At 39.5% G+C, this 18,595-nt stretch overlaps 1 protein-coding gene across 4 annotated transcripts in view; it reads left to right on the top strand.

The window, feature by feature from the left end:
• Window positions 1–18,389, top strand: part of Git (ARF GTPase-activating protein GIT1) — a 77,512-nt gene extending 59,123 nt beyond the window's left edge. For all 4 annotated transcript variants that reach the window (XM_072298471.1, XM_072298498.1, XM_072298520.1 and 1 more), the window contains 5 exons: window positions 302–568; window positions 11,091–11,363; window positions 12,018–12,209; window positions 14,914–15,087; window positions 18,067–18,389. In XM_072298471.1, the coding sequence (XP_072154572.1) occupies window positions 302–568; window positions 11,091–11,363; window positions 12,018–12,209; window positions 14,914–15,087; window positions 18,067–18,231 (1,071 nt within the window). In that variant the 3' untranslated portion in view covers window positions 18,232–18,389. The remainder of the gene's footprint in view (window positions 1–301; window positions 569–11,090; window positions 11,364–12,017; window positions 12,210–14,913; window positions 15,088–18,066) is intronic.
• Window positions 18,390–18,595: the final 206 nt, after the last annotated feature.

Raw genomic sequence — 18,595 nt, 5'->3', positions numbered from 1 at the left:
AAGCAACAGCTGCAAATGAAAAATGTCTTCTTACAATCACTCTGTACTTACTTTTCACCTGTGCTGTAATATTTTAACCTATACATAAGGAACTTTTTTCGCTGATTTTCAACATTTCTATTTTAAAGTCATTGTGTCAGAACCTCTTGCGAGTTGGGCAAGGTTTTTCCTCACCAAATAGATTTTTTTTTTTTTGAGTTAAATAGCGAATTTACTCGATCCTCATCAATAGTTATCACAATTCTATATGGCACTGTCAACATGACAAAGTTATTTTCTATTTCACTGTCTATTTTTGCAGGCTGCCTCGGTACCATTCCTTCCTGTGAACCCAGAATTATCTACAATGCGAAATCAAGGACGGCAGAAACTAGCCCGCTTCAATGGTCGGGAATTCATCTCACTGGTGATTGACGTACTTCTGGATGCAAAGCGAAGGCAGAGTCCTCGTGAAAACCTCTCTATCAAACCTCTAAAACGAAAGCAAGATTGGTCGGACGATGAGCCTCTCTATGACAGTGTCGCCTCAGATGAGGATTATGTCACGGCTGAACAGCTAGCTGCATTGGTACAAATTTTTCTTTTAATCTGTGGAATGTATTATATTTGAACTTGCTGTTGAACTACCTATCAATGCCTTCTTGCTCTGCCAGTGCCAGTAGCCAGAAGGGGCCGTTTAAGTACATATTACTTAAAGTTATTTTAGGGGTGGGTGTCAGAGCTTGCCTCACAAGGTTTTGAAGGGGAGAGGAGAGTCGAGAGTAGTCTTGCATTGTCAGAAATCTTGTTGTACCTTCATTTTCAAAGAAGAATAATATTTTAATTTATAATATTTTGTCCAGATACATTTTAGTCTTTATCCATTATTTTCTGAAAAATTGGCCCAGGTTTGTCTTACGTTATTCAACAGCGGCCGAATGACTAGTTTGCACTGCATTGCACTGGACTAACACTCAGTGTAGTTCTATTGAAGAGATGGTTAATTCCAAAGGGTATGATTTCATCACCCTTGGGAAATCTGCTTTTTACCCCGAAGTTCAATTTAAGGAATTGAATTGAGGCGTTAGCTGGAATAACCATCAATAGCTGAAAACATAGTTTTGAGAAAATCGTACTTATAGGTTTGATTCTGAAATGCGTTGCTAGGGTTTTGCGGTAGGAAAACTGCATAAGCATTTTTTCGTAATTCATAGAATCTCTTAAACGACGCATCATGCAGTTTTTGGAAATATTTTAGTTTTCACTATAAAATTGACAGTTTAAAGAAGGTTGTTATAGGTGGTTACTCCATAGAACATCTAATCTCATGGTAAAATGGCTGAATGGTTTATTAAGAAACACGATTGATGCTTAGTGACTCATTATACAGGGTGTCCCAAAAGTCCGTACCCCCCCCCCCCCTCGTAACTTTTGAACGGTTAGAGGTAGAAAAACGGAACTTTGGCAATGTTTCTATCTTAAAGGGGTCCATCTTTTAGGGGGGTCAAAATTTTTGTCCTCCCCTCAGGGGAGGGGGGGGCGCGGGGGCCCCCAACTTTTTTTTCAAATGGTAACCCCTATCTTGTGATACATCATTAGAAAGAGCATAAAAAACTAAGAATTTTGGCGCAAACCGCAAATCAATATCTTAATTTTTGACCGAGTTATGATAAATCAAAGGTCAAATTTGACCTACTTTCAAAAAATCATATCTCCGGTTCAAATTATCGTAAAGAAAAAAATAAAACGGGAAAATTTACCAAATTGTAAGCACTTTCACGTAAAAATCACGGAAATTACTTCAAACTAATTTTAAGAGGGGTTTCGGACCCCCAAATACGTCATTTTAAAGGTCATACGATATTCTCGCGAAATGAGCCAATTTCCCCTTACTTTTCCTCAACATTATCTTAGTAAGTTCAAAAATAGTTCAACATTGCGTTTTCTAGACCCTAAATTCCGAGCAAAGTTTTTAAAAAAAATGAAATTTAAATGGTTGGATTAAATCACCTTAAATTTCGTTTTTTGAACTTTGCTCGAAATTTGGGGACTTGAAAACGCAATGATGAACTAATTTTGAACTTACTAAGATAATGTTGAGGAAAAATGAGGGGAAATTGGGAATTGGAAGTAATTTCCGTGATTTTCACGTGAAAGTGCTTACAATTTGGTAAATTTTCCCGTTTTTTTTTTTTCTTTACGATAATTTGAACCGGAGATATGATTTTTTGAAAGTAGGTCAAATTTGACCTTTGATTTATCATAACTCGGTCAAAAATTAAGATATTGATTTGCGGTTTGCGCCAAAATTCTTAGTTTTTTATGCTCTTTCTAATGATGTATCACAAGATAGGGGTTACCATTTGAAAAAAAAAGTTGGGGGCCCCCGCGCCCCCCCCCCTCCCCTGAGGGGAGGACAAAAATTTTGACCCCCCTAGAAGATGGACCCCTTTAAGATAGAAACATTGCCAAAGTTCCGTTCTTCTATCTCGAACAGTTCAAAAGCTAAGAAGGGGGGGGGGGGGGGTACGGACTTTTGGGACACCCTGTATGATGTAATGGAGATAAAAAACATAGAAAAACTTTCAATTTTGGCCATGAACGATGATAAAAACTATAACAAGACACCAAGCGAAGACAAAATTAAGGAAAATAGGAACTCAAAAATCAGTCTTCTCAAAACTTGGAAGTATCAGTTTGGAAAACTATCGCCAAGTACACCTGGTGCAGTCACAGTCCTGAGACACTGATACAGCGCATTATCACGTTGATAAATGTGAGACAAACCGATATGCATATAGGTGATTATTCCACAGACCCACCAACCGGTCTGACTTCACTTCACTAATATTGGATTCTTGAGCTGCGTAATTAAGGGATCGACTTTCAGTCACTACCAGTGATACCCAAGGATACAATAGTTTGAACGGACCAATCTCCAAGAAAACCACTAATACGCGTATAGGTGGTTATTCCAGCGTATGCCACAATTGGATAGAAATATTTATTTTTAATGATGCACCATTAGCAAACATGACCGTATGGGATTTAATTAACTAAAAAATAGTGTGTGAGGCAGTAATACTGAACATTTTTACAGACCCTGAATTGAGAAAATTCCAAAAACCTATCTGTCCTACATGGTAATAGAATCTATGAACATTGATCACCCTCTTTGGAAGTCACTAAATAATACTGGGAAATATGGGTAAATTTGCATTGTAACTATCAACTGCCTCAGGGTAGATGTTTAGCGCTGAATACGAAAATGACCTCCCTTCTGCTGGGTCAGGTCGATTTTCCCCAGACAAAGTGGAATTTTCCCTAAAGAGGGTTATTCAAAATTGGCGATTTTGCCCTACCCTTGGATTTTGCCCGGATTGGATATGTTATTCCCTATCACAAGACACGCCTTTTTCCGGCATTGGCAAGTTCACCCGAAATTTTTCCCGTGCGCTACAGTGTTGCCAAGTTGAAAACAGGCAAATTCCGTAAGTGGCATTAAAATTGAGGTATGAAGTTGCGGTTTTGACGAAAATTCTCTAAAAATTGCGCACTTTTAGGATATGACCATGTTTTTAATGTCGCATTAACTTTAACATGCATTGTTGCCAATTTTTCGATTTTTATCCCCTCTGAGGGAGGAGAGTGAACCCCTCTGACCTCCCCCCCCCCTAAAGTTAACACTCCTACCGAACGCCTACCGGAAATAGTCACGCCACGCCACTGATGGTCATATCCTAAAAGTGCGCAATTTTTAGAGAATTTTCGTCAAAATCGCAACTTCATACCTCAATTTTAATGCCACTTACGGAATTTGCCTGTTTTCAACTTGGCAACACTGTAGCGCACGGAAAAAATTTCGGGTGAACTTGCCAATGCCGGAAAAAGGCGTGTCCCGTGATAGGGAATAACATATTCCATCCGGGCAAAATCGCTGATTTTAAATAACCCACTTTCAAACTTTTCCGGAGAAAAATCAAACTGGAAAATCTGCATGATGGAAAGAACTGAGGTCATTTTCGGATTCAGCAGCCAAATTTTCACAGATATTTGTGCATTGGATGCCTATTAAAGTCTCCTCTCTGTTCCTAATATCGAGGTCTTTCCGGACTAGTGCTCCTCTCCGCCCATATAACTCCATGTCAAACTCATCTGATTGGTTTGCATTAGAAAGGAGGGGAATTTTTTTTCTCAGGCATCAAGTGGACTTATTTGTACTCAATTTTTGCCTCTAAAGCCGAAAATGACCATCATTTTTCCCCAAACCTTTGGAAAGTCAAGATTCCTAAATGAAAGGATTTTTTCAGTTTTTTTGAGCTGAAAAATGCGATTTTTTTTTTTTTTTTTTTTTTTTTTTTTAAATCAATTCTTCGAATATTTAATAGATTTTGGAAGATAGAGAAGTTCATTTTTAGCTTTAGCGGTAAAAATTGAGTGTAAGTAAGTCTATTTGTTGCCTGAGAAAATCAAAATTCCCCCCCCCCTTTCCGACGCAAAACAATCGGAAGAGTTTAACATGGTGTTATACAGGGCGTCAGAAAAGGCCCCCCCCCCCCCCAAACTAAGAGGTAGAGATTTTGAAACTTGGGGTGTTAAGGATCGGCTTGTCCGCTTTCTTGGAACCCGGGCCACTGCGCGGCGAGCATAGTGCGACCGTGTTTGCTTTTTTCGCCACCAGGGTGGGCTCAACGCGCATTTGCCGTTGCTCTGCTTTTAAGGGGAATATTAAAGGTGAAAATTGCAACCTGTCGGCTTTTCACCTCTAAAGCGTGTGCTTCTCTAGCGCCTACTCCTTTTAATGGAAAATACCAGGTCTTAAGGTTCAAGTGGAAGCTTTTACCACGGATCCGCGCGCATGCCCCCTGTAAAAAGTGCGAATCCACTTTCCCCTGGGCTCTGCCCATTTCCTCCACTCTTCACTCACGCCATCCAAACCAGTCCACGTGACGCGTTCTCCTTAGGGTAAGGACCGAATCATAAGCCACCATCAAGTAAGTATCTGGAGCTGCCAGGCATTTTGGCACTCTACCACAGAATCTCTACCTATCGTCCCTCCGGTGCTACGTCTCATATGGCGCTGAGGTAATAGTACGGTGGGCACAATCAAATTATGGCCAAAACGCTGCGCTTTTTGATTGGAAATTCCCGCTTTCAGGGATCATTCTTATGGTTATAAAAGAAGCCCTTTTAGAAGGGGAACCACTCTGGGGTCCGTGCAAGAACCAAGATGGCCACTGAGCGTTTTTTCAGCGCGCTATATCTTGGAAACTACGTGTCCGATTTTCGTGTTCATGGTCTCGTTTGGAAGCTAAAATGCTTCTACAGAAGTCTATCTCATAAATTTTTTCGCCTAAGGCACACGTGAATGGTCATTAGGAAAATGTTGAAATTTTACCTAATTTTCAAGAGCGTTTAATTATTCAACACGCGGGAAAATGGCTTTTTTGCCTTTAGTAACGGCGATGGGAAATAATCTCACATTTAACTTGATACCAAAACATTTTTTTTGCTTCAAAAAATTAACCCGCTAGAGCCATTAAAGTGAAGCGTCGCGGTACGCGGTGCGCGGTGAAAACAGCGGAATACGGGCAATTAATGTGCTACGCAAGTCATACGCGCGCTATATCTCGGCACATTCTCGTCCGATTTTTATTCTTTTGGGCTTGCCTAGAAGCTATGTTGAAAGTTAACTAGTGTAACGCATATACTTGCAAGTTTCCTCCGAATTTTCCAAGTATCCTTCAAAAGAACAGAAAATGTTCAAATAACCAACATTTACAACGACGAACAGTTCTCAACTGGTTGGAGAAACAAACCTCATCTCGTATTTTGCTGAAAGATCATTCGCTGACGGTTAAAATGATACCATAACCAGTTTTATGCGATGATAAATAAATCCATGAGGTCAATTTTAAGCGCACCCCCGTGACAAGAACTTTCCGTTGGTAGGCGTTTTGACCCGATTCATCGCCGCGCCTCATGCAACCTAAGTGGACGCGACCTTGCGTGATTTCCCCGATTCTAAGACAGATTTTCGATAAATCGCGATGTACAGAGGGTTATCTCACTTCCCTTAAAACTTAATTTGTTTATCAGGATGAATTTTCATCGGTATAGTCGGTATATACGGAGGGAAAAAGGGACAGAAATTCGTACAAATCAACATGACAGTAATTAATGAATTAAAAAGGGACATTTTGGACTTCCAATGTAATAGAGAATTTTCATGCGTTTTCAGAAGCCGTAAGAAAGGCGAAGCAAAGCCTGATGCCCCTTCCCCCCTCACCTGAACAGTCAATTATGTAGTTGGAAGTGCCCTTCAGAATTACTCATTGACGACTGTAGAAAAAACGACGATGAAGAAAGAACATCCCCCTGAAAATTAGAAGTTTTCGAAAATGTATGCAAGTTTTGGCTCTGAGGGGTCATTTTAGGCCCCCAAAATTCATAATATTGTTTAAATTGGTAGTTTAAGTAATCGAAGGCTTAAAATATGCATATTTAAGAATCTGAGGCATTAGATCCAGGAGGAAAATTTTTTTTAAATAATATGACGGGCCTTGCTATGGATAATTTGGCTACTTTAGCCGAAAAATACCTTTAAATCGACTTTACTTTCCAGTAGTAGTAGTATCCAGGAGTTAGGTTTTTTACAGAATTTTTTTCTTTTTGGCTCAAATGACTGAGTAGACACTCTACTCCAAGAACCTGAAGAGTTTTTGCTTGTGACTCGTCAAAAAATTTAAACTCGTTCCGACTCACTGTGTCTGGGAATGTTCCTCGGTCTCAAGTATCAACTTTTTGGTCCTCCTCCCCCAAAATTTTGAGGGACGGCCCCCCTAAGGGAGGCGGGGGCTAACTTTTTTTTCAAATTGCAATCCTCCTTTTGTGATACCCCACTCGAAAGATAATAAAAAAAAGAAAATTTTTGGCGCAAACCGCAGGTCAAAATGTTGATTTTTGACAAAATGGCGGCTGGTCAAAGTTCAAAATGGTGGAAATTTGGTATCTCCGTTTTTTATCGGCGGATTGGTCTGAAACTCAGAATCCCAGGGGTTTTCGTGACGAGAAAAACGACTGTGGCATTAGTTTTCCAGGAAAGTGAGTCCTTTCCAAAATGACGGCTTAGAGCGGGAAGTGGATATTTGGGCTGCTTATCGTTGGATTTGTATGAGACTTGGTATCCGGGGGTATTTCGGCGCGAGGAGAACGAATCTTGTATTGGATTTTTGAAATTTCGAAAATCCTCAAAATGGTGGCGAAAAAATGACGGAGAATCAATATCATGGCTGTTTACCGATGGATTTGCACGAAAGTCGATACTTTGGTGGTTTTTGGCTTGAAAGAATGTATCTCTCATTAGATTCTTCAAATACTAAATACTTTAAAAATGGTGGCGGAAAAATCGGTGTTATGGCCAAGATTCATTATCCTCGAGCAAAAATCCTTCTTGGCAACGAGTTTGATGCAAGTCCATCGATAAATGGCCAAACCGTCGATTTTTCCGCCGCCATTTTTAAAGTATTTAGTATTTAAAGAATCTAATGAGAGATACATTCTTACAAGCCAAAAACCACCAAAGTATCGACTTTCGTGCAAATCCATCGGTAAACAGCCATGATATTGATTCTCCGTCATTTTTTCGCCACCATTTTGAGGATTTTCGAAATTTCAAAAATCCAATACAAGATTCGTTCTCCTCGCGCCGAAATACCCCCGGATACCAAGTCTCATACAAATCCAACGATAAGCAGCCCAAATATCCACTTCCCGCTCTAAGCCGCCATTTTGGAAAGGACTCACTTTCCTGGAAAACTAATGCCACAGTCGTTTTTCTCGTCACGAAAACCCCTAGGATTCTGAGTTTCAGACCAATCCGCCGATAAAAAACGGAGATACCAAATTTCCACCATTTTGAAGTTTGACCAGCCGCCATTTTGTCAAAAATCAACATTTTGACCTGCGGTTTGCGCCAAAAATTTTTCTTTTTTTATTATCTTTCGAATGAGATATCACAAAAGGGGGGTTGCAATTTGCAAAAAAAGTTAGCCCCCGCCTCCCTTAGGGGGGCCGCCCTCAAAAAAAATTTTTGGGGGAGGTCAAAAAGGTTCTTTTTTAGACCGAGGGACATTCCCAAAGTTTCAAACTTCTATCTCAATGAGGAAAAAAGTTACAGGTGTGGTAGGTGACTTTTGGATAACCCTGTATATTCTGTGGCGTCACGTCGCGTCACACCCGCCGCTACAATCAGAGGCCTGACTCAATGCTAAGTAATTGAAACAGAAGCGCGCTCGCTGGCAACGTACGCAACTATTATTTTCTATTGTTTTCCAGAGACTGGCGACGGTTATGTTGCTGCTGGATGTGCTGGACCACTTCCACGTAGGCAATTTTTCATACATCGTCCGTCCACAACTCTCACTTGGCCAATCAGCGGAGTAGTATGGAAATCCCGCTCGCCACGCACGCTCGCGCCAACGTACGCAACTTCTTGCTCACGGCTCAACTTCTGTTTCATTTCTTCCCTATCCAGTCGGGCCTCTAACCTTCCGTACTCTCTGCCACAATCCTTCTTCTACTGGGTTGCCATGTGATAACGCACTCTGCTCCTGCGCCAGGTTACATTCGGCGTCAAAGCTCTTCATTCTTAGAGTCGCCAAGTTTCCGGCACTCTATTCAGGCGCTACGTTCTTCAGCGTCATCTCTAAAAGGCTCCTATTGATGCCCCCTCTCTTTTTATTTTACTCTTTCTTTTATTTTTTCTCTTTCTTATTTTTCTCTTCCCCAGTTATTCTTGTTGCCCTGCCTTTTGGTTGCTGCCTGCGAAATTATCCTCGGGATGACTTCTTTTCTTCTTCTCTTTCCTATCCCACTTTCCTTGGTGTTCTCTAACATGTAGGCCGTTCCTAGGTCAAAGGGAGCTACTTGTGGGCCCCCCTAACATTTTAGGGGACCCTCCTTGATGGGGGAGGGGAGGGTAACGGTCCCCAATTTTTTATTTTTAAATGAGGAGACTCCTCTTGTGATACTTCGTTCGAAAAAGCATAAGAAAAGAAAACTTTTCGTGCAAATCCGAAGTCAACATCTCAAATTGTTGCTAAATGGCGGCCGGTTAAAGGTCAAGATGGCCGAAAATTGACACCTAGGTTTTTCGTCGATTGATTTGCCTGAAACTCAGTAACAGGGGGTCTTTCAATACGAGGAAAACGAATTTGACATTAGATTTTTAAACAAACTGAAATTGTCAAAATGACGGCTAGTTGAAGTTCAGAATGGCCAAAAATTGTTTGTTTTAGGTATCCGATTTCAAATTTGTTAATCTGCCAAAATATCTCTAGGTTGAAAGTTTCAGGCAAATTCATAGGCAAATAACCGAGATGCCAATAGACCATTGGACAAGGTGCGAATTTAAGCATTCTGATTTAATTATCTTCACCAAAATTTCACATAGAAGACGATGCGCCCACTGAAAACAATTCATAATGAAGATATTTAATGTTTCTTGATTCGGGAATGTAAACCTCCCTCTCAAGAAAACTCAATAATGCTCTACGTGAGTCAAATCGCGCACTAAACGTTACCATGCTAGTCTCTGCGACATGAAAATCTGGCAACCTCAATCTTGACGCTTTGGCTCAGTTACAGCAAGTTGTTTACAGTTTGAAGAACACAGGGTGGGAAATGAATAGTGTTTGATTGAGAAGCCGGCTGAAACCGTTGTAGTGCACGAGTTGACTCATGTAGAGCTTTGAGTTTCTTGTGAGCGAGTAGTTCAAATTTCCCCTCACCAATGTAAAATGAAAACGTCAATATCTTCGTCTGGAGTTGATTCCAGTAATTTTTGTCGCGCAAATCGTGTTCTAAGTGAAATTTTAGTCGAGAAATAGGTATCAGAATGCTTAAATTTGTACCTTGTCTGCTGGTTCATGTTCGGCTGTGTTGATCTTTAACCATTTAAAACATTTTAAACATTTCCGTTTTTTTTCTTTTTTTTTCAAATCTAACATCAAATTCGTTTTTCTTGTGTCAAAATACCCCCGGACACTGAATTTCGCACAAATCAATCAACAAAAACCTGAGTGTCAATAATTTTCGGCCATATTGAACTTTAACCGGCCGCAACTTTGAAACGGTTTCAGATAATGACCTCAGGTTTGCGCGAAAAGTATTTTTCTCTTCGCTCTTGAAAAACGAGGTATCATAAAATGGGTCTTCCCATTTGAAAATAAAATGTTGGGGTCCGTAACCCCCCCCCCCCCTAAGGGGCCCCCTGAAAATTTTACGGGGGTCAAGGAGTAGCTCCTTTTGACCGAGTAATGTCCTCTAAGTTTCAAATCTCTACCTCTATTAGCTAAAAAGTTAGATGAGGGGAGGGGATTTTTCTAACACCCTGTATGGGTGGAAAAGAGCTTTTGTCCGGTAAAACCTAGATGTTAGGAACAGAAAGGAAACTTTAATAGGCATGAAACAAATTAGCCCCCATGTAATTTTGGATGCTGAATCGGAAAATGACCTTAGTTTTTCTCCGTCATTCTCAGATTTTCCGGAAAATTGATTTCTCTTCGGAAAACTTCGATTAATACGGATAATTCCGATTTTTCCGGGAAAATCGACCTGATCCAGCGAAACAGAGGTCATTTTAGACTCAGTGCTTAAAACTACCAATTTACAATTAATAGGTCGGAGGCAAATTTAGAAAGCAAACAACTGTGTGATTAGGATTGCAATCGCATGCAGGTGGTGTGAAGAAGGGTTAGGTACACCAAAGTTGGGAAAATTTTCGCAATATCCAGTCATTCGAGGAGAAATCCTGCTACCAGAACACAAGTAAAACCATTGGATCAAATCGGAGGGATTTTAATATTGTCCAGATAGGAAATGCAGGACGTGGAAAGAATTTTGCAAATCAGGCATCTGTTATATCAAGCTTTTATCAAAGTTGGTTGACGAAAACAAATGTAAGAAAATAAGTAAGGGAAGCTGAAAACACTAATCATTATTCCAGGAACGTTTCTGGTGTAGTTTGTTGGTGATTTGAGCGAATCTGTGTGATTATTTTACCTCTCATTTAAAATGATTTTACTCAACGCATTTGTTTCCTATTTCAGATTGCAGCTAATGCACAGCCACCTAAGAGAACTGTCAGCAATGGGACCAATGACTCAATTACATTAGAAGAAAATAATAGTAGCATTATTGACAGCAGTAATAGTTTGGAAAATAGTATTAACTCTAGCAACAACCATGCACCTGTCTCCACGCAAATGACTCAAACCTCAAATTATTGTTTGGAGTTGGAGGGTGAGCTAAAAACAAGGCTCACGACATCAGAATTAAAAATTTCTGAACTTCTCAATGAAGTTCGGAGACTACGAGATATGGTAAATTTTGTTAGATTATTCTCATCTATTCCAGTTGCTCTTCCTATTTGTTCAAGATTACACAGGGTGTTGGTGTTCCAAAAGTCCTGCTCTGAAAGTCCCCCCTCTAACTTTTGAACCGTCCCATATAAATAAACGAAACTTTGAGAATGTTTCTGTCTCAAAGGGAACCATCTTCTGGAGGGCATCGTAGACCCAGTTTGTCATTTAAGGGTTAAAGCTCCAATAACTGAATATCTTACAAAAAAGGATCAGTTTCAAAATGTGCCTAACATAACTTCAAATCAGAGAAATATAAAGGAACCTAGGGAGTCTGCTGAGGTTATGTCCCCTCCCAATCAAGAGCTGCTTACTTTTAAAAAAAATCTTATATAGATTTATCAGCAGATCATAGGGTGGGATCAGGGTCCTCAGTGGACGAATAGTTCTGAAAAAAAATGTCGGACAGTTTCAAAGAAAGAGAATTGAAAGTTATTCTTTAACAAAGTTCCCTATTTGAGTAAATTTTGTCATTATCAAAATATTCGTGATTCAGTTTTATCAGTCTAGAGTTTAAATATTGCTCACTGCTCAGCTGGAACGTATAAGCTGAGAACCAATCATAACCCTTCAAATCTGTAATCCTCTCAGCAAATTTATTGATTTTGAATTTAGATGGAAAACGTTACTCGAGAAAATGTGGAATTGAGAAATGCAATCAACCAGCACAACTTTATGGAAGGCGTTCATCAGCGGGTTGCTCGTGATGATGCCAATCCACCTGTAGAACCTAAGTCTCCCATTTATTCCTCACCACCATTTCAGCGTCCAGTCTCAATGTATGAGGCACAACTTTCAAAAAATCAGGTGAGTTCTTTTTAAATTGGCTTGGTCCCATTTTTTTTCTTTTCAATTTTTCACAAGTCTCTGCTCTGTTTATTATCTTGTAGTCGTGCGTATTCATATTGAAACCTCAATACAAGCCTGTTCAATAAGAGGGAAGATGAATAACCACGGCCTATTTTAAGGATGTTCAGATCAGGAATTCAAAACCCCCAAATCTGAAAGCAGAAAACTAATACAGCAAAATAGCTCAGAGAAACATAGGTATCCTGTGAAACGAAAGTGATTCCTTTGAAGGATCTGATTATATTCCGGGGGAAAATGTTGAAATATTAACCATGAGATCATGTTTGTACAATGCGGTAATGCAGTTGCTATGTCACATGTATAAAGTGCATACTCATAAATCGAATATTGTATAAGTGTGATATACTGATCTTAAAATAAATCTTTTGATGGGGTTTAAGAGATTAAGCATCTGGTATTGGTCGCATCTGGTCATGTATTTGCTTGAAACGCAAAGACTTTTTCGTTTTTAGTGTATTTTCCGAAGGAAATACACTATTGCGTTCTCCCCTGATGTCAGACCTGGACCAAAGACCATGTAATGAGCATCGATCATGGGTCGTAGATTACGAATATGCATGCCGTTTGAATTCATGTTTATATACTTGTATAAAACTACTACTACCGATACTACTACTATACTTTTTTTGTTTAAAATAAATAAAAAGTTGCGGTTATACAACTCATGAAGTTCGCTTTATTAAACATAAAATAACCATGAAATTAGAATTATACTTATATATATATATATATATCTGTTTATTTATGTATGTATTTCCAACTCATCGTGGTTTTTCTGATTTTCGTGGGTTATATTTCCCTCATTTTAAAGAAGTTCCGGGTGAAACTTTTTGCGATGTAAAGTAGCGGAACAGGACTACCATTCTGCGAAAAAAAAAACCGAGATCGAAGTATTCCATTTCGAATGGTGGGGGCGAGAAGTGGGGGGAGGTTCAATTTTGTGGGCGCGATAACTCGCGCAAATTAAAAGCTTTCCCCCCGAAATTTTTAGAGAAGGAAGATCTTACTTAGTTCTAGGCTGGTATTGAATTTGAGCGAAATCGGTCGAGCCGTTTAAAAATGGCGAGCTTTGAAAGTTTTGGGCGGGGGGTGTGCGGCAAAAGAGGAGGGAAGCCACACAGTGGGTCACGACCTGAAAATTGGTGGACAAGACGGCAATGTTGTCGCACAGTGGGTCACGAACTGAAAAGTGGTGGACAAGACGGCAATGTTGTCGCACAGTGGGTCAAGAACTGAAAATTGGTGGATAAGACGGCAATGTTGTCGTACAATGGGTCACAAACTGATAATTGGTGGACGCGATGGCTGTATTGTCGCACAGTGGGTTACAGACTGATAATTGTTGGACAAGACGGCAATGTTGTCGCACGGTTATGGAGATTCATCCATCGTCATTCAAGCTTGCCACAGCGTTTGTTGACATCTTTTCATATCAGACATTACATGAGGCTTGTTGTTGCAATCTGGTGACATGAAGTCCTTATTCGAATAATCAATGCCTCCAACAGTGTAAACGTAAATCCAACCTCCAAAGATTGATAACTCCCCGGCCCCGCCCCTCCCTTCGGAAAATACACTCTTCCCGCGGTGGACGCGCGGGTCACTTAAAAGACAGAACAACTGAGGCCGGACACTCAAACTAGAAAAAAAATACACTAAAAACGCGCGCGAAGCGCGCGTCCTGGGGGGGCTTGGGGGGCGAAGCCCCCCCAAAAACCGGCGCGGAGCGAAGTGGAGCGCCGGTTTTTTTAATCTTGAATATGGTAATTATTTGAAAATTCCTAAGAATTTACTTTTCATTAACCTCCTCAGTCCTCCTATTAATTTAATACATCAAAAGTTCTTAGTTTTCAACCCGATTTGCAAGGAGGTCTGGTACAGAGTAATGGACTATCACAAGGGCCAAGGGGTGTCAAAAAACTGCAAATTCAGTGTCAAGTAATTCAGGCATGACTTCTACAGAGCTACTTTTTTTTTATATATCAAGCCCCAAAAATGTACGCAGCTTTCAATGATTGGGATTAGTACATATTATATTGCAATGATTGCCCCAGTGCAAGCACTCATCATCCTTGTAGAGAGTTGTTTAGAAGGCTTAGAGTTTTGACAGTCCCAAATGCATTTATGTACGAATCAATAACAACAGCTTTGAAAAAGGGACATTTAAGTCAAGAGGGCATGTTTCCAACCGACCAGCATGATACAAGGCACAGCTTTCACAGAGAAACCAGTCATGTAACGAAAAAAAATGAATACCTCATGAAAAACATTGCCTTAAACCTCTTTAACGTTCTTCCGGAACCCCTAAAGTTATTACTAAAGAATGAGGGATCAAGAAAATGTAGTTTTGCTCTCTAAGAGACACTTTTATGCTGTCCTAGATACACAGTTAAAGAATTTAAGGAACAACCTATCAATGTACCCTAAAATACCAAAAAAGCAAACCTCTCTTGGCACATGATTATACTTTATTTATACAATTTTCTCCAAGTTATGCACTATGTAAATATTCTATTTCTTACAATGTAAATATATGACGTGTACCTAGCCTTAAAAAGGCTCCTATATAAATAAAACCATTTCAATTTTATTCCTATAATGTTGCTGTTTTACTAAGGTTCTTTCTGCTTCTTCTTTTCAGTTGATTGAATCAATGCCTCACTCCGAAGAAGTTGTGAGTAGAACAGACCAAGTTACCAAAAGAATCCAAGAATTATGGCAATCTGTGCAAGGTGCTGGACCAAACATTTCAGCGGTGCCTTGCGCTGAACGTATACGAATTGCTGTCAACGAATTGACATCCATTTTTCCAATGGTTTGTTTCTTTCCAATGCTTTAACTATTGTTTGTTGTTCAGAGACTATGTATTTGTCTATACAAAAGTTAATGAGCCGTTAGGAGGTGTATGGATTTGCAAATTGATAACTAATTCTAATAATGAACAAGGGAAGAACGATAGCACCATTAAAAAGTCTTGAAATTACCTCACAAACAAAAAAAATTAAAAAAAATTAGTAATGGAGTCAATCTATTCAAAACGGTCGCTTTTGGGTGGGAATGGTCCCCTGACATGGAGACATCCTATCGTTCAACCTGGTTTCTTCTCTACTGCCCACGTTTTTTTCCCATGAGGATTTGGATTCAATTTTTAGATGGAATTATCAAGGCATCCGATAAATTATGGATGGTTATCTGATATCACTGAAATGAAGCACGAATAAAATTACATGCTTAAGGCCGGAACAACATCATAGGCTAAGACAGAATCGATTCAATTTGCGAAGAGTACAAAAGAGGTAACAGCCTGGCATTGGTTCTTACCTTGGGCCACTAGGGTGCGTCAAAAAAAAAAGTTCGAAATGTTCCGCCCCTCCAGGCGGCAATTGATACTACCTGGTTATAAAACGTTTATGCCAAAATTTGGGCTAATTTCAACCATTTTAACTGGTGCCGAAGGTCAATTTTGTGATGAAATTCTGATTTTTAGGTTACCGCGAGTTTCGGTCTAGATTCGGAGAAAAATACATGTTATTACAGAATTAGAGAAATCAATCATCCTTGTATTTTGCCTCGCTTTCTTGAGAAACGGACACATTGATCATACCAGGGTTGCCACGGTCAGGGAATTCAGGGAAAATCTGGAAAAGTCAGGGGAAAAAAAGTGCTCTGGAAAACCTGGAGAAGTCAGGGAATTTGACCAAAAACAGCTAAAAGTCAGGGAAAAATTGACAATTTTCACTAGTTGCTCAAAATCTTTCTTTTTTCGATTTTGAACTCAATATAAATTGCGATGAAGTGGCATATCTCGCGATGCATTCAAGAGTTAAATTATGCAGCCGTATTTGGTCGCCAACGCAACAAGCAACGCAAATTGGAATGCCCAGTTTTTGTGTGTATTTTTTTTGAAATTTCAACTACTACCGATGACTTACCACTAACCACTTAATTTCTTCTTTAAAGTAATTCGAGTGTCTAGGATTATTGCAAACGCAAAGCATCAAAGTTCTTGAAAAAATAAACCATTTGAAGCTCACTTTAAAAATAGGTGTTTGAAAAATCCTGGGAAGGGAGAGATAAATAGAGAAACGAACACCAGGGAAGACCCTTTTTTTTAGAGTGTTTCTTCAAAGGAGCAATCGTTCAAAAGTTTTCATTTCTAAAACAATTATTGGGTTGCTCAAGAAAGTCAAAAGCATCAAAATTAAAAGAAAAAGTTAACAACCTTTTTTGTATTTCCAAATGTTCTACAATTAATTTCTGACTCCTTAGCTTAAGCGCGTTTCAAATGAGACGCTATATTAGTGTGATGGTAGCTAGCAAGGTGTTAATTTGGCTGTGCGATCATGGCGCGCGTTCTCAAAGGTTAGGGAATTTCTCCATTTTTTGTCAGGGAAAACCTGGAAAAGTCAGGGAAAATCATTTCCAAATTTTTGTGGCAACCCTGTCGTACATTACAGGCTACCTATTGGTCTTTGGACACTAAAATTCTAGCACCGTGGGACCTTACATAATGATCTGAAAGCCCTCGAAAAAACAGACCCAATGCCTTTCGGAGGGGAAAACCAGGAAATGTCAGGGATAAATCACGGGAAATGATGTTACGGAAAAATCGTAAAATAGCCATTCTTTGCTTCTGAGATCGAGTCCGAAATTTTGACGACTAATGTTGTTCAGGTTTAGAAGGGGCTATTTTGCGGACGAATTTACGCATTGCCCTGCTCCCCTCACTCCTACCCTTCCCTTCAGTGGCGGATCTAAGGAGGGAGGGCCATGATGGCATGATACTAAAATAAAATTACGTTGAAAGAGGTATTACGCGTCAATTTTTAACTTTCAATTAATGCACAAATTGTATGCTAGAACTGCTTAAAAATCAATCTGGGAGGGCCTCTTCTCTTTTTATAATCATAATCGATCTTTTGATAATCAATAATATTTCGATAATCGTCCATATTCCGTAAATCGTCAATATTTTGACAATTGTCGATTTTTCGATAATGAATGATAGGTTCGTTAATCAACGTTATATTCGATAATCGTCAATTATTTTCGATGCATTGAATTAAGCCGGTACCAATCGAACGGCCTCAATACTCGGGTTCGGTTCACAGGCCTAGCTTTGAGAGAATGCAAAAATGACCTGACCGCAATGATGTCGAAATGCGAATAATCGTTCATCGACTGCAGCTTTCCTTAAAATCATGTTTGGTCCATCAGTTAACAACTTTTTGTTTGTGGAATTTTCTATCTGAAGGTAAAAAGATTTCATTTCTGTTGATGGCTTAAAAGATGTCCTCATGTCCTGCCTATTTGTAACTGGAAATTGGTCTCTGTATCCTTACAGAGAAATACATGGGAAATGGTGAAGAAACCAGACGGAACAGACCTTGTGTCATTGCGATGACCTGGGAGCCGCTTTCGTCCAAGAGCGAGCCTTTAAAAATTTCAACTGTTTGAGCATTTTCAAATTTTCCATGCTCAAATAACTCAGGGAAAATTCCTTCTGAGACATCAGGAACCTTAGTCATATCGATTTACTTACTCTCTCATAGATTGCAACCTTTTGCTAATTTTTACATAGTTAGGATCATCTTTCATTTATGATCCATCATGAGGGAAGTATTTTTTTTTTTTTTTTTTTTTTTTTTTTTTTTTTTTTTTTTGCAGCTTTCTCCCAGATTAAAATGTTATTTCAGTATTCTTTTTATTAATCATACCTAATACATGTTCATGCTGAGCGAGCCTGACTTTCATGGAAGACTGATTTTGATTATACCGCGTTTTTTTCTTTCAGAACCCAAGTGACGAGATTGTCAAAGCAACTTTAAAAGACCTAAACACTAACACAATCAAGCTGCAGGCAGAATGTGCAGCCTTAGAAAACAATTCAGAGCGTATCCGATGTTGTGCATTTAACATGGCCAAGGCTACAAGGCAGCTTTTAACCCGATTTCAATGATGGAATGTTCACGTACCATTAGTAGTTTTTAGTCTGTCATTTATGCCCTTGAAAACGCAGAGGGTCTTGTTCCAATGATCTGAGTGGAACATTGTCTTAAAAGTGGCAAAAGAATTGGAAATGGATTTGGTCTTTATCAGATACAGGGTTATTCAAAAGTTACGCACCACTGGCCATAACTTTAGTTCTAATTATGATATCTATTTGCGGTTTGTGGCGTCCTTCCTCATATCGAGGGGGAAACTTTTTGAGGTACTTTTCAGTTCTTCACCCCTCCAGGGAGAGGGGGGGCGGGGGGCAACTCAAAAATTTCAAATGGCAACCCCCATCATGTGATACATCGTTAGATAGAGCATGAAAAAAG

This window comes from Bemisia tabaci, chromosome 1 (assembly GCF_918797505.1).
Source record: "Bemisia tabaci chromosome 1, PGI_BMITA_v3".
NCBI lineage: Eukaryota > Metazoa > Arthropoda > Insecta > Hemiptera > Aleyrodidae > Bemisia > Bemisia tabaci.
Note: the sequence above shows the minus strand (reverse complement) of the source record. Positions and strands in the feature narration are given on the sequence as shown.